General features: G+C 44.5%; 1 protein-coding gene across 1 annotated transcript; it reads right to left on the bottom strand.

The window, feature by feature from the left end:
- Positions 1–68: 68 nt before the first annotated feature.
- STBD1 (starch binding domain 1) lies at positions 69–4,371 on the bottom strand. Its single transcript, XM_081304458.1, has 2 exons — positions 3,722–4,371; positions 69–1,900 (listed from the first exon to the last, which is right to left on the bottom strand). The coding sequence occupies exons 1-2, from the start codon at positions 3,933–3,935 to the stop codon at positions 1,068–1,070; spliced, it is 1,047 nt and encodes a 348-aa protein (XP_081160584.1). The 5' UTR covers positions 3,936–4,371; the 3' UTR covers positions 69–1,067.
- Between the last annotated feature and the right edge of the window lie 10,309 nt (positions 4,372–14,680).

The following is a 14,680-nucleotide window of genomic DNA, read 5'->3' as shown; positions in this document are numbered from 1 at the left end:
AAAATATTAGTATTTTATTTTACATGTATGCTATTATGGTACTAAGAATTAGACAAGTAATTCAGACATTTAATAAGGATATTAAAACTCAAATTTTATTCTTTATTCAGATACAATAACTTAAAGCTTAAATGTTTCCTTTCAGAGCAAAGATGTACTTTTGTCTCACTGACCTGGGTAAAATTTTTCACCTGAGATACTACTGGGATGAAAGGAGTGGGAAGGGGGCGAGGGATGGAAACAGCTGCAATGGGAAAGTCCATCTGTTGAGACCTGGTGAGAGAGGGCAGCACTGAGCAGGGAGATGGTCCTAAGGGGCTCCCACAGTAAGTGATGGGTCAGCCAGGCTGAACCTGGACCTCCTGGTCCTCTAGGTGGTATCCCTCACCTCAGGCCCCCTCACTCAGCCTGCATCTGAACTTCATTTATATTCCCATTCTCATGAGGATGTTCCCATGCCCGACTTCCTTGAGGGTAGACTCTGCTCATTAAGACAAAGACTTCAAATCCACACCTGGCAGGCAAAAATCAGACAAAAACCCTGGGGAGTCTCAGAACTTTACCTCCGATCCTTACTAATCACACATAGTGACCAGACATTTTTTCTGGTCACAATTCCATATGGAGTTAACTATTTTAAACGTAAAATGTGTGAAGAGAGTTTCTTCAGCTGTTTCCAAAGAGACTCGTTTATTGCCTTGGTCTCCAGAGCGCCTGTAAAAGCTCAAGCTTGAATCAGTGGAGCTGGTTAGTGTCTGTGCTTCCTGACCACAGTCCACACCTGAAGTTTAGCTAAGTCAACCCCCACCCCAAGGCCAAGCCCCAAGGTAATGATTTATCAGCACAGGTCAGTCAACCCAAGCCACAGGAGAAAAAATGTCCATGCTCACTGGAAACATTATCTGCATATATATATTTTGGACATCAGACAAAAGCCACTATCGAATTCAAAACAGCTCTGATGGCTAAATTTGGAGTCACGCTGCCTTTATTTTAAATTATTCAGTGTGCTCCATAGTCTCAGCCTTTTCTACATTCTGCTACAGCCTGTTATTTGGCAGGCAGAATCAGTGAATCCCCCACAAGCCCTGAACCACTTTATCCTCATGACCAGTCTCTAAGAGTCTATTGCTGCATTCTTCCCAGCGAGTAACTCCCCCATTCTCTACCAACACAAACTTCCACTCCACCACTGTATCTGCTGGCAGGAAAACAGAATGAGACCAAAACCCATCCTGGTGATAGTGGAGAGGGATGTAAGTATTCCACCTCCCAAGATTCTCGTGGTCTCCAGTTATTGCGATGAATTGACTATCAGTGCCCGTGATGTAATGCACCTGAAACCTGATGTTAACTTGCCGAGACTCTGAAGCCATCATTGCGACATTTTTTGCTTTCCCATTCACTTCCCAACCTCTTGCCTCCGCACGAGTGCTTCTGCCACTGTCCATTGAGGCCTCAAGACTGCCACCCAAACCCACATCTCCCCAAGATGAGTGCCTAGACACCATTTCCCAGTCCTCATGGTCAGTGAGGTCCTGACTGTTCAACTGTGCAAGACTCATTTCTGTAGCTCTGTCCATGAGCAGGTTGCTAGAAGGCAACTTCTCTGCAGATGATGTAGCTGCTTTAGTGGGTGTGTCATGTTCTTTTTGGAATTTCTGTTCTCCTCTGTGAGATTCAAGGCTTTTATTTCTTGAAACTTGAGAATAACCCCTGGAGTTAGCAATCTCAGAGGTAGCTGGAGACTGTGTGTCTGGGATTTGTCTAGCGGGAGCATGCTGTCTTGCACTGTCCCAGTATTCTCCGGAAGGATTCTGTGGTCTCTGTGATGCTTCCTGTAGGTTACCAAGACCTTTGGTCTCAGAAATCAAATGTCCATTGCTTTCTTGAAGATGCTCTAAGGAACAAAAGGAAAAAAGTACCATGTTAGGCAATTCACAAAAGAAAGACTGAGAATAGAGACTGTTATTGAAGGCTTTACTATAACTCTGCAGTTCACCAAGTCTCTTAAAATCTAGTACATATTTATCTGTTGTGTTCCCAGAATTGTGTTCTAAGAATATACATGTCTATCTGACAATAAAAGGCACATCCAGGAGCATCAGTGAGAGAGCAGAAGACTGTGAATGAGGTGGCAAGTTGTAAAGGCAGAAGTATAAACCTGTCCTCAGCCTGGCACAGTCCTGTCAGAGCTGGCATGCAACCAAGTCAAGTTGTTTGGCTCCTATCATCAAAAATGCTGTCCAAGGGCTGAGCTATAGCTCAGTGGTAGAGTATATGCTTCGTACGTGCAAGGGCGGGCACATGGACAAACACACACACACAGCAAGGATCTGCCCTCATGTGGTGGGCAGATCAGGAGTCATTACTAAGGGAACAGCAAGGGCAGTGCATGATTGGTCAAGGTAAGGGATGAGGTGAACTGTCAGTGGGGGTGAGCTAGTTTCTCCTTGCCAGTGCCACAAGTATTTCTTTAGTGGGAAAAAAAAATCTTTTTGCAGCCCCTTCCACTGTACATACTTAGAAAAAAAAAAGGTTCTTAAAACTACACAAATCAAGTCTCCTAAAGAATTTCCATCTTGGCCATCTTGTTGGTAATCCAAATAGTTCCTTACAAGACCGAAATCTTCAAAATCACACAATCAGCCCAAGTGGTGTATTTGAGGGGAAAGGGAAGGGCAGTCTGGTTTCATTTTACCTCTTTTTTCCCCCCAGTGGTGGGGTTGGAAATGAGATGTCAACAAATATTACTCTGAATTTGCAATTTTTCTACCTAAAACATGAGGCTGATCTTTAGGGGAAAAAAGGTAATCCCAAACTGATGGCAGGAAAGGCACAGCAGAATTTTTTGTAGCTACAAATGAACACGCCACTAAAAATAAAGTTCGCAGATGTCATTTTCACCATTAGGCTGCTGTCCATGACAGGCTGTTTGCCAGGGAGGGCACTGGAAGGTGGGTTTTGTGCCAGTGCTCGCTCTTTGACTATCTTCTCTAAAACACATAGGTTTGAACCTAGATGTAGATTCCACTCATCAGAGTTGGGTCCCCTGTTAAGTGTGCCTTCCTGAGGAGGATTATTAGATCACCCTCCGCTGTTCTAGAGGGCCGCGTGTGAGGGTTGGTAATTCTGAAATGGGCTCAGGGCTTCAGCTGCAGCGTTCCTGGCTGGAATCCAAGCTGAACTTTGCCTTCCTGTAGAAGCGTCCAGATAGCAGGAGGGGCTCACGGCGCATCTCTAGTGTGGGGTGAGAGGGCGTGGGGCTATGGGACTGGACTCAGAAAAAGTCCCTGCTCGGCCAGAAATTGAATAGGGTTGTGGGATGCCCCCCCAAACCTAAGACTGCCTTTCCGAAAAGCCGGGAAACGGCAACGCAACAGCAGCCACCCGCACCGCACCAAGCGCGGTCAAGCTGAGGGGCCAGTCCCCGCGGAGCGGCCACGACCCGGGCTCTTGGGCGGGCGCCGAGAGCAGAGACTCGGCGGGGCGCGGCCCTGGGAGGATCCGGTAGGGTATCTCCAAGACTTCCTTGGAGGGTGAGAAACGTGTTTGGGCCTTGGAGAAAGGCGAGGTGGGAAGGGTCCAGGCCCTTGCAGGGAAAGCTCCTCCGCCGAGATCCGCCGCTAGTAAAGCTTCAGGTGGGTTTCTTCCCTCCCTTGATGAACTTCACAACACCTGGTAGACTCGCCCTGGAGACGCGAGGAGAAAAAAATAATACCTGGTTTGATGACCACCTCCTGCTTGTAAGGTCCGGGGCTCAATCCACCGCTGCCAGCACCCTGATCGCTTCCAGGAGCCGCAATATCAGCGTCCTTATGCTGCTCGGTGCCCCCGTCCTTCCCGTTGTCCCCGGGGTCGCCCCGCAGCAGCCAAACGAAAAGCGCTCCTGCCAGACCCCCTCCGACCAGCAGGGCTGACCAGACGGAGCCCATGACTGAGAGGCTGCGGCCGCGGGAGACGACGAGAACCTGGACTAGGGCTCGGATCTCGCAGGCAGAGCCACACCCACTCCGCTCGCTCCAGCCTTTTACGGTTTCTGCGGCGGGCGCTCCCGAGCCGAGCCCAGCCCTCCGCGACTGAGACTCAACTTTCCCAGCCCCGCCCACTCCCCGCCCCCGAGCCTCGGCCCCCGGCTGCAGAGGGGCTGGGACTCGAGCGCCAGCCGCACTCAACACTTTTTTCTTGGTTCTTCCAGTCACCCGCTGCAAAGAGCGCGTGGTGCAGCATTCCGCTTGTGTCCCGCGCGCGTAAAGAGCTCAAAAGCGCACAATATTGCGCGCGCGCTCCTGGGTCCTGCCCCACACCCTTCTTTCTCTCGCGGCTGTCGGCGAGGTCCTGTCCGGCCTCGCGCTCCGACGGGAATCTCGTTTCCCCTCCCCTTTGACAAACAGCGCGGCCAACCGCAGGCCAACAGCTTCCAGGAACTTGAGGCTCAAGAGGCCGCTAGGCGTCGGTGACGGCGCGGTCCAGGGCCACCTCCGGAGAGGACGTGCGTTCGAACGGGGGGCGGGGCGGTGAGTAGGCAGATGCGGTGCCCAAAACCTGGGAGACCCTATGGAAGCTCCATCGGGCAACCAATTACTTGCGCTTAGCCTCCCTAAGCCTTTGCCTCATCATCTATAAAATAGAAGGATAGAACTGACAACGTATACATCTATAAATGCCAAGTATTTCAACCACTTCCTCTCATAGCTTCTTCCTTGAACTGTGTGGTTGCTGCAAATTGTGCGCCCACCTATCTGGACTGGATAGTGTCCAGGCACAAGCTCCTCTACATAAATTTAATAGTAAAAATAGCAGTTCTCTATTAAGCGCTGTTTGTATTCCAAGTGTTTTATATATGTGTTTATTTAATCCTCCCAAAACAATAGCAACCCTGTAAGCTAAGAAGTATACACTACCCCGCCCCCAAATTCCACATCCTCTGCAAATGTAATGACTTTACAAACTTACTTTCAAGTTGAACATCCCCCACCTTTGTGTCTGAGCCAAATCCAACTGCTGAAGGCCACAGATGGCAAATATCCACCTTGGAGTAATTACTAACATACCTCCTTAGAGTAGGACAAATGATTCCAATGTACCCCTTGCTGGGAACAAACAACTTCTGACAGGAAGCTCCTAGAGGGCTGGCTCAGCCTTCCTGCAGGTGGCAAATTCTACTATTATACAGTTAGAACACACACACACACAATTATAAGGGAGGGGTGGAAGGCTGGGTGATGCCTACTGAGTGTCTCCTCCTGGGTGCCTAATGGGCATCTCCAACCCAGCTCACCCAGATCTGCACTCTTCAAACCTGGTACTTGCCCCACAGTTCCTCATCTCAACAACTGAAAACTATATCCTTCCTGTCACTACAAACAAAACAAAACTACTTCAAGCCATCAGGGTGATTTTGTGTAACCAAGACTATCATGCCAGTCCTCTGCTCAAGATTCTCCTATTGCAAAAACCTTGAGCACTCTGTAGCATCTGTCCCCCATGACCTCTCAGGACTCATCTCAAACTTATCCCCTCCAGCCACACTGACTTTTTTGCTTTACAAAGATTCTATATGCATTTTAACACAACAGAGAACTCACCTTTTTGTCACATAGGTTTCCTGTCTTCAACTAATTATGGTGTCAATGGAGGATTTGAGGGGCAAACCGTATCCAAACCATAGCAATTTTATTATTATTATTATTATTATTATTATTATTATTATTATTATTATTATTTAGCAGGAATTGAACCCAGGGGCACTTAACCACTGAGTCACAACCCCATTATATTTTATTTAGAGACAGAGTGTCACATTGAGTTGTTTAGGGACTCACTAATTTGCTGAGGCTGGCTTTCAACTGGTAATCTGCCTGCCTCAGCCTCCTGAGCTGCTAGGACTACAGGCATGTGACACCACATCTGGCCCATAGCATGTATCTTTTATAATAAACCAGAAAATGAATTAAATTGTTTCCCTGAGGTCTAGCAAATCATAGAACCTAAGGAGGGAGTCATAGGAAACACCAGTTCATAGCTGATTGGCCAGAAGTAGGAGAGGCTTGGACTTGGGATTGGTCTCCAAAGTAGAGGAAGTCTTGAGAAATTAAGTCCTTAAACTTGTATGATCTTGGTGTTAGAATTCGCTAGTGTCCACAGAGAGTTGGAAAGTTGCTGATTGTGGAACTACCCTTTCCTCCAGTTTTGGTGACCAAAAGTGAAGTAGCAGAGAATAAACAGTACTTTTCCATTGCCTTTTTCCTTGTCATTCCCAGTGCCCTCACCCCACTCAGACCTCTCCTTCATCTGTCCAAACCACTGCAGTCACTACCCAAGTCAGCAGGGTACCTCTGTCTGCTCTGGTTCTCATCCACTCCACAACTATTCCTGATTTAATCACACTCAAGTATAGTCCTGAGTAAAACAGCGCTTATCTGCCAGATTGAGTTCAATCCTGATTTTAGCCTTCAAAGTGTCCTAGGACACAGCTCCAAAGACCACTCCATGCCTTTCTCCACTAATTGTCTGTACTCCAGCCCAACTAGGATTCTCCTTCCAGAATCTTCATCATTGATCAAAACATTTCCTGATGCCACTTCCTTCTGTGAAACTTTTCTCCAGCTAAAAATCCCTCTCCACATCCCCCATTCTTCAAATTGATGTCATTATTTTATTTGAACTCTGAACACATTGTAACTTTCTTAGAACAAAATGTGAGTTTTCCTGGTATAATAGTATTATTTTTGTAGTTTGTCTAATCCCTATCTTAGATCATATATTCCAAAAGGTCAATGCTTGTTCATTCTTTGTATTCCTTGGAACACAAAGCCTATCTTCTAAAGGCCTCTCTCTCATTCTTCTTGTTTATTGAATACTTAAGATATGCATGCACAAGGCTAAGTGCTTTGTGAGGATTATCTCCTGTAATGACCTCAGAGGAGTAATTCTGCCCAAGGGCATTCAGATGATGAATGACCAAGCTGGGATTTGAACCTGGTCTTCTGACGCTCTAGCTACACTGAATCCTGATGGCTATTAAACTATGTTCAAATTTCAAAGCATAAATTTTAGAGGTGAGTGTGCAAATTTGGATGTGTGACATGTGATATCCTTTCTGGGAATATTCCAACATTTGTGGTGATTTCAGACACATTCTTGGTTTGTAATTCTTCTGTCTACAAGCCCTGCCTCCCTAGGGAAATGTATTTATTCACCACTAGCACCTGTCCAGTGCTTTCAAACCTCAGCTCCTGGGTCCACATAACATTCAGCACAAGCAAAACCTCCCTGCAAAGCAGTCATGTTGGAGCCACCCAGCTTCAGGTTTCACAGAGACATTTTCTAGCTGCAACTGTTTGCAAACCTCTGACTCATCTTAGTTCCAGAATAGACACCAAGCTGAGCTGCTATGCTAAATGACGAAACCTCTAGAAAAGGAGACTCTGTTGGAAAAACTAGCTCACTGTATAGAGGAAAAAATAAAGCTGGATTAGTACTTCATGCCACATAAAATGGCAGACACAAGAAAGAATAAATAAAGTCTTAAGTGTTAGTGGTAAAACTACAAAGCTAATAAAACTAAATGTGAGAAACTATCATTGTGACATTCCCTAACACAGGAGACAACTTTTTTCTTGGGTCTTGGAATTGAAACCATGGAATTGTAACCACTGAGCTACATTGCTACATACCTAGTCCTTTTTATTTTGTTTTGAGACAGGGTCTCACTAAGTTGCTGAGGGTCTTGCTAAGTTGCCCAGGCTGGCCTTAAACTTGTAAGTCACTGGGATTACAGGTGAGTGCCATCATGTTGACAGGGATACTCTTTCTTCAGTGCCTGGAACAAGCCCTGAAACATAACAGGAACTTATGGAATGCTTGATTGGATAAAATTAACAGATATAGAAATGTTCACTCACAGGTATCCACATGAATGAAAATTAAAATAATGTTATGCCATTTTACATCCATCAGAAAGGCAAACATTAGAAAAAATGGCACTGCTTTTGGAGAAGTAAACAGGTATAAACAATCTGTAAGAATTTTATGAAATTAAGAATGCATATACCCCAGGACCCAGCAACCCCACTCCTCAACATGTGTGGCCTAGAGGCCACCTAGCTGCACGACAAAATGAAATCGCTAAGTAAAATATGGTGGATGCCTATGAAGTACTGCATTACTATGTAATATTTACTGAATGGATAAATGGATTTCAGGAATGGTAAAGCTCTAGAACATATTACCAAAATTATAGCAGGTGAGTGTCCAGAGATCCTTCCTTCCTTTCACTGACTGTTATCTTGTTGAGAGAGAATGAAGTAGATTAGACAAGGTCAGAGGTAAGCAAACCAAGACGAGGACAACCTGGGGTACCTTTACCTCCTGTTTCTTGTCTTCTTTCTTTTTTCCGTATTATGCTTTAACTGTTTTCCTGATCCCACCCACATGACCATGATACCAAAAATATTATTTTCTGTTAACCTTTATCAAAAAGAAAGCTGATGGGATGCCAATACTTTATAGAGAATTTGGCTGAGAGTTTAAAGTAAAATTAGATGGAGGACCAAAAAAAAAAAAAAAAAAAGAATTTCTAGTGGAAAACCTTTACACCCTGGGCACCTGCATTGGAGGGTTTTGCCCTAGCTCTTCCCACCAAAATGTGCAGCGTAGACTGTGAGGGCACCACTGCTGCTCTCCAAGGGAAGACAGGCTAAGTCACAAAGAAATGCAACAAGCCAAAGTCATTTCCAAAATGTTCAAACTCACCAATAACAAGAGAACAACATAGCAATTTTTGTCTAATAGGCAAAGTTTTTTTTTAAAGAACACTTATATTCAACCCCCGAAAGAAGAAAAACATAGATGTTTAGAGGCAATTTATACAATACACCCAAAGCCTTAAAAACCCAAACAGAACAAACAACTTTGTGGGTATGCACACACTTGTCTGGATACCCACGTATGTTCTCTTATACAACAATTCCACTTCTGAGTGAGTAGAAGTCAGCGTTGCTGCCATAGATCCTACACTGCACAGGACAGGGCAGTAAGATTAACCCTGCCTAAAACATGGATCTTCTATGCTGAGAAACTCTGTCCTAGAGCATCTGAGCCAAGAGGATGCACAGTGCCTCTTACGACCTAGTGACCTGGTCTCAGAATCACCCATCACCAATTTCACAACATTTAATTGTTAGAATGGAACAATTAAATCCAGCCCACATTTAAGAAGAGAATTAAGGCTGGGCATATGCCTGTAATTCCAGCAATTTGGGAGGACGAAGCAGGAGGAGGATTGCAAGTTCGAACCCCACAGCAACTTAACAATACCCTGTCTCAAAATCTCAAAATCTCAAAATAAAAAAAAAAAGGACTGGGGATGTGGTTCAGTGGTTAAGTACCCCTGGGTTCAATCCCCAGTACCAAAAAAAAAAAAAAAAGAAGAAGAAGGAGGAGGAGGAGGAGGAGGAGGAGGAGGAGGAGGAGGAGGAGGAGGGGAGGAGGAAAAAAAGAATTAATAGCTCCATCTTGTGACCAGAACAATCTGTCCTCTAGCCACAGATTATTTACATTCCTCTCATATATGAAATGCACTTACAAAATTCCCCCCAAATCTCATTCCTTTATAGCATCACCTTAGAATCCAGAATGTTAGAATCCAAATCGGGCTCAAGTACAGATGAGACTATATAGATGTGATTCCTTAAATAGTTATTCTAGTGCATTTCCCTTCAATCTGAAGACTTCTTTAGAGACAAGTTAACTGCACCCCACCACAACCACCCAGCAGACTATGGTAGCAGAGTCATAGGACAGTCACCACAGAAAGAGGGAAACTGGGAACCCAGAGGAGTCAATACTCTGTAGCAACTAACTAACTAACTAACCAAGGAAGTGCTGAGGCTTCCTCCATTAGAACTGTGTCCTGCTACTGTCTGAGAATAATTCTCCAGGCCTTTGACTCCGCTGTCTGGGTTTCTGTCCTGAGTCGTGTGTTCTACAGTGGAAGCACACATTCATAGCTAAGAACTTCTCTCATTAGCTCTCTGTTATTTGAATTTTACAGACCCAAAGGGTTCTTTTCATTTTGTACTGTCTCTGACCCTTTTAGCCCAAGATGGCAATGTTTATGCCAATATAATTCTTTGAAAAACTCTATGGGTCTCCAGTGAATTTTATTGGATCCACACAATTATTCAAAAGTCAAAGCCCCAAATCTCTTTAAGCTAAGCTCTTGCCTTCCTTGGGTTTCTGTTGAAGAACATCCTTCAGCTTCTTAGAAGCCCTGTTGTCTGATCCAAAGAATCTGTGCAGCAATCCATAGCATTTTTAGTGGGTCTTTTGTCAAAGTGACTGGGACTCTGAGGCAATGCTTTTGATCTTCCTGAGGTCTTAACAAGAGATTTAACATTCACACCCTTGGATTCATCTTTAGACCATGTTACAAAAAGTGTCCCGGATTTGCCCTCTGCTCTAAATTTTCTTAAATTTAAGCATCATTTCCCATGTGTGAGACTAGTCATTTTCAAAACCATAAAATTCCAGTTCCTTTTTAGCTGTCCCGTTTGCTTATCTCTTGTGAATTTTATTATGAGCAGTGAATAGAAACTAGCATTTTCTGTAGAAAATATTCCTAGTGAGTTCATCCAGTTCATTAAGAGCATTTGCCACTTTCCATGTGTGTTGGAAAAACAAATTGCATATGTTTCCTCTGTTTTCACACCACAATTGATAGAGAAGGCTCCTATGATCAAATGTGTGCACATTCTCCCACACAAACCGAGCAAGCGACTCTGAACACCAGATGTGTTCTCTAATTGAGTTCAGTTCTGATGCTGTCCTCCTGGAGATAGCATCAGGTCCCACAGGTTGACAGCTCAGTCTCAAGACTGTCCCCTTCCCCATTTCAGATGCCAGTCCAAGCCCCAGGTTGTTTCACCTGTGCTTTTAACTAACTGGGTCCTTGGGCTAGACGTGTAACTCAGTGGTAGGGGGTGTGCTTAGCACATGGGAAGCTCTGGGTTTAAGCCCCAATACCAAAAATAAAAATAAAATATCATTTGAATTAATAGCTTTTCCAGATGTCTGATGGGAAGATGTAGCATTGACCAGGAAAGAGCGAATCCCTAAATTCTGAAATGAGAACATGTGGGAAGATGCAAATGGCTTCAAGTACCTTAAACTCCCAACCTAATGAACTCATACCATGCAGATCTGCTAGAGAACATAACTGGCTCTTGGACCCAGCTGCTGCCTCCTCTGGATCCTCTACCCTCACACTGAGGTCATACTGTCCATGGGCTACTCCCAGCCAGTGACTGAACATGGCAGATGTACCAAGGCAGGACCTTCTGGCAAGTTCTGAGACTCCTCCTCTGGACAGCTTCAACCATGACTCCTCACTAGGCCTCCAGAACCTTTATTCACATTGTGCTATGATCCAAGATTCTTCTTATACTGATCCTCCTTCCTTCCACAGAGATCAGACATGCATCGCAGTCTAACAGCTCTCCTTATCTTTTCGTGTTTACTTCCCTAGTGAAGTTCATGAACATCTAACCCCACCTTAACATCTGGCTTCTTGGCACACCTGAACAAATGCCATTGTCCTCACCAGAGAAATTATCTCCACATCTCTATGTGTGATGAGGATTTCCCATCTTCCATGGACAATGGAATAATCGATCTTTTTGTGGAATTAACCTTGGATTTGCTGACCTGGCTTAGCAAATCCATCCTCTTCATTCTTCACCGCAGCATCCCTCACTGCCTTGAATCTTATAAGCAACAATGTGCTGGTGAAACCAATTGTACCAATTCGTAAAACCTCACTAAATTCCTGACAAAGTCTCAGGAATTTAATGAGGCCATTATTAAAACTTATATACATATATATATTTATAACAAAATAAATGAGTCCTTACAAGGGTAATGACTCAAAAGCTTATCATTCCCTAATTACTGAACAACTTCACATTGTTTTCTATGCTCTCTGGTTATTTATATTCATTATATTTGGGTGTTGGAAATACTATAAAATGGTGTGCATCTTGCACTTCTCTATGGATTTTGGAGGTCAGATTTATACTTGGTCTTAGCCAAAAGGCTGAGAAGGAATAAGGAGGTCAGATTTAGACATGCTGTTTCAGCTCATTTCTTTAGTCATCTGAGAAGCTGCCAGCTTTGAGAGCAGCATGAAGCAAGAGAAGGTTTTCTAGCCAGTCCAGGAAGCACCACCCGATGGGCCAGTGGAGCCAATGTGCTTTCAGCACCTGTGGCTGCTGAATGCAGCTTTGGTGTGTCCAGAAAGGAGAAGCATAGCACAGACTCTCGGGGTTTTGCAGTCGAGCCACAAACCCTGTGGCTAATAACTGTTCTCCCTTTTGAGAAACAGATCGGGGCTTCTTGCTGGGCACTAGTAAATACAGCAGTCTGATGGTGACACAGTTGGTACCATGTGACAGATGCCCATGATAAACAGGGGGTTATCTGATCCACCAAGCTGTAAAGTCAGCTAACATTTCGTGTGTGTGTGTGTGTGTGTGTGTGTGTGTGTGTTCATGTGCCAGACTCTCTTCTAAGAACTTCTAACATTTCTTCTAATCCTCACCACATTTCTGGGAGATAGTACTGTCTTTTTTTTTATGGTCCCTATTTTAGTTGAGAAGACTAAAGCAGAAAGAGTGTGTTGGTCAGCTTTTCTTTGCTGTAAGCTAAAATACCTGATCAGGACAATTTAGAGGAGAAAGGGTTTATTTTGGTTCAGTCCACGGTCAACAGACTCCATTGCTTTGGGCCCAAGGTGAGGCAGAATGTCATGGTGGACGGGAGGTGGTGGGAGAACATTGCTTACTTATGGTAGCCAGGTAACAGAGAGAGAGGAGATCCAAGGAAACAAGAAATAATCACCAAAGGCCTCCCCCCAGTGACCTCTCTCTAACAGTCATGTTTCACCTGCCTACTGTTACCACCCAGTTAGTCCTCTCAAATTATTAATCCATCAAATGGATCAACCCACTGATTAAGTTACAGTTCTCATAATCTAATCGTTTCACTTCCTATGTTAAACCAGGAGCTTCGGGGGGACACCTCATATCTAAACCAGAACAGAGGGGATAAGCAATTTGTCCAAGTTATAGTTAATAAGGGGCACACCTTGGTTAGAATCTACCCCCTGGCTCCAAGGTGCCCATGTTTCATTGCCAAACTGCATTGCATCTCATGATCCAGTGGAAGTCTTCTGTACTGGATGGGGCTTGAGCAGACATCAAAGACCATTAGATTGCATGATGTGCCACTCCCACCACACCACCCTTTCCTCCTCAGCCTACGAGTCTGCACAGCTGGGCACTGGCCACAAGAGGACAGCTGCAACGTTACAGCCCAACTCAAAGGTGGTACTGAAGATCAGCAGGGAAGGGAAATTTTCCAGAAAGTAGAATTTTAAACATTTCATCTTTCCATAGTTTACACATCCCCACCAAAACTCATTCTGAAATTTAACTCCCATTCTGAGGTTTTAAGAGGAAGAAAACAATCTGACTATGATATTTAGAGGTGAGACATTTGGTAGGTCGTTAAACTTCAATGAGGCAATAAGGGTGAGGCGCTAATCCGATGAGACTTCGGCTTCAGAGGAGAGAGCAGAGCTAGTATATTCTGTCTTGCCATGTGATGCCCTGTGCCCCTTGGGAGTCCCCACCAGCAAGAAGGACCTCACCAGATCTAGTAGTTACTAGATCTTGGACTTTCCAGTCTTGTAACCATGAGCTTAATCATATCCCCCATTTATTTGTTTGTTTCTTTGTTTATTTGTTTGCGGTGCTGGAGATTGAGCCCAGGGTCTCATGCATGCTAAGAAAGCACTCTACCACAGAGCCACATTCTCACCCTTATTCTTTACAAATTACTCAGTCTGTGGCACTCAGTTATAGCAACAGAAAATGAATTAAGATATATCCTGTTGACCACTGTATCTGAAAAGAGAAATGGCCTGAGGCACAGATATTATCAGTTAATAGTCAGTAGCTGATGTTTTAGCTCAGCAGCCTGAGACTTGGAAGGCCCAGAAATACAAGGCTATTGGCAAGAATGTTTGAGGGAAGAGATATATATGGACTCAGAGAATGGATACAGACTTGACAATATTTAGTTCTTTGTAAATATTCATCAAAAGACCTTCTTGAGAGAGGAAGTGCTGAATAATCAGGTGAAAAGTTGACCAGTCCTCTGCGGGTCACCTACTCCTTCCTCCATGCACTCCAGTAGGGTCCAATGACTCATGAACAAAGTGGGCTTGGTGGTAGAATTGCACGTTGTATGTGGGTTCAGCAATTTGTGGGTTCAGCTGCATCAAAGCTGATCTGGCTATTGCTGCTGTTGAATATTTAGTTGTTCAGTAATTAAAGACAATCACAAGTCCCTGACATGCAACAGGCTTGAATATAACAAATCCAGGAATGATGTGGCCAGGGAAGGAAATGAGTTCTTTCCACCACCACCACCCCACACACACTGCCAGAACACTTTCTGCTTGGCACCTGAACTCGGAATCCTGGGACTAAATGTCAAAAGCCTGCCACATCCACAGATTTTTGTTATCTTCAGAGCATCCTGGAACCAATTCCAACAGATACTAAGGGATGACTTTATTTACTCAACCAGCAACTAATGCCCTTTCTCCTATAGC

This window comes from Spermophilus citellus (genome assembly GCF_964194105.1).
Source record: "Spermophilus citellus genome assembly, chromosome: 8".
NCBI classification, from domain to species: Eukaryota; Metazoa; Chordata; class Mammalia; order Rodentia; family Sciuridae; genus Spermophilus; species Spermophilus citellus.
The sequence above is the reverse complement of the archived record's forward strand: the minus strand, read 5'-3'. Positions and strand labels throughout refer to the sequence as shown.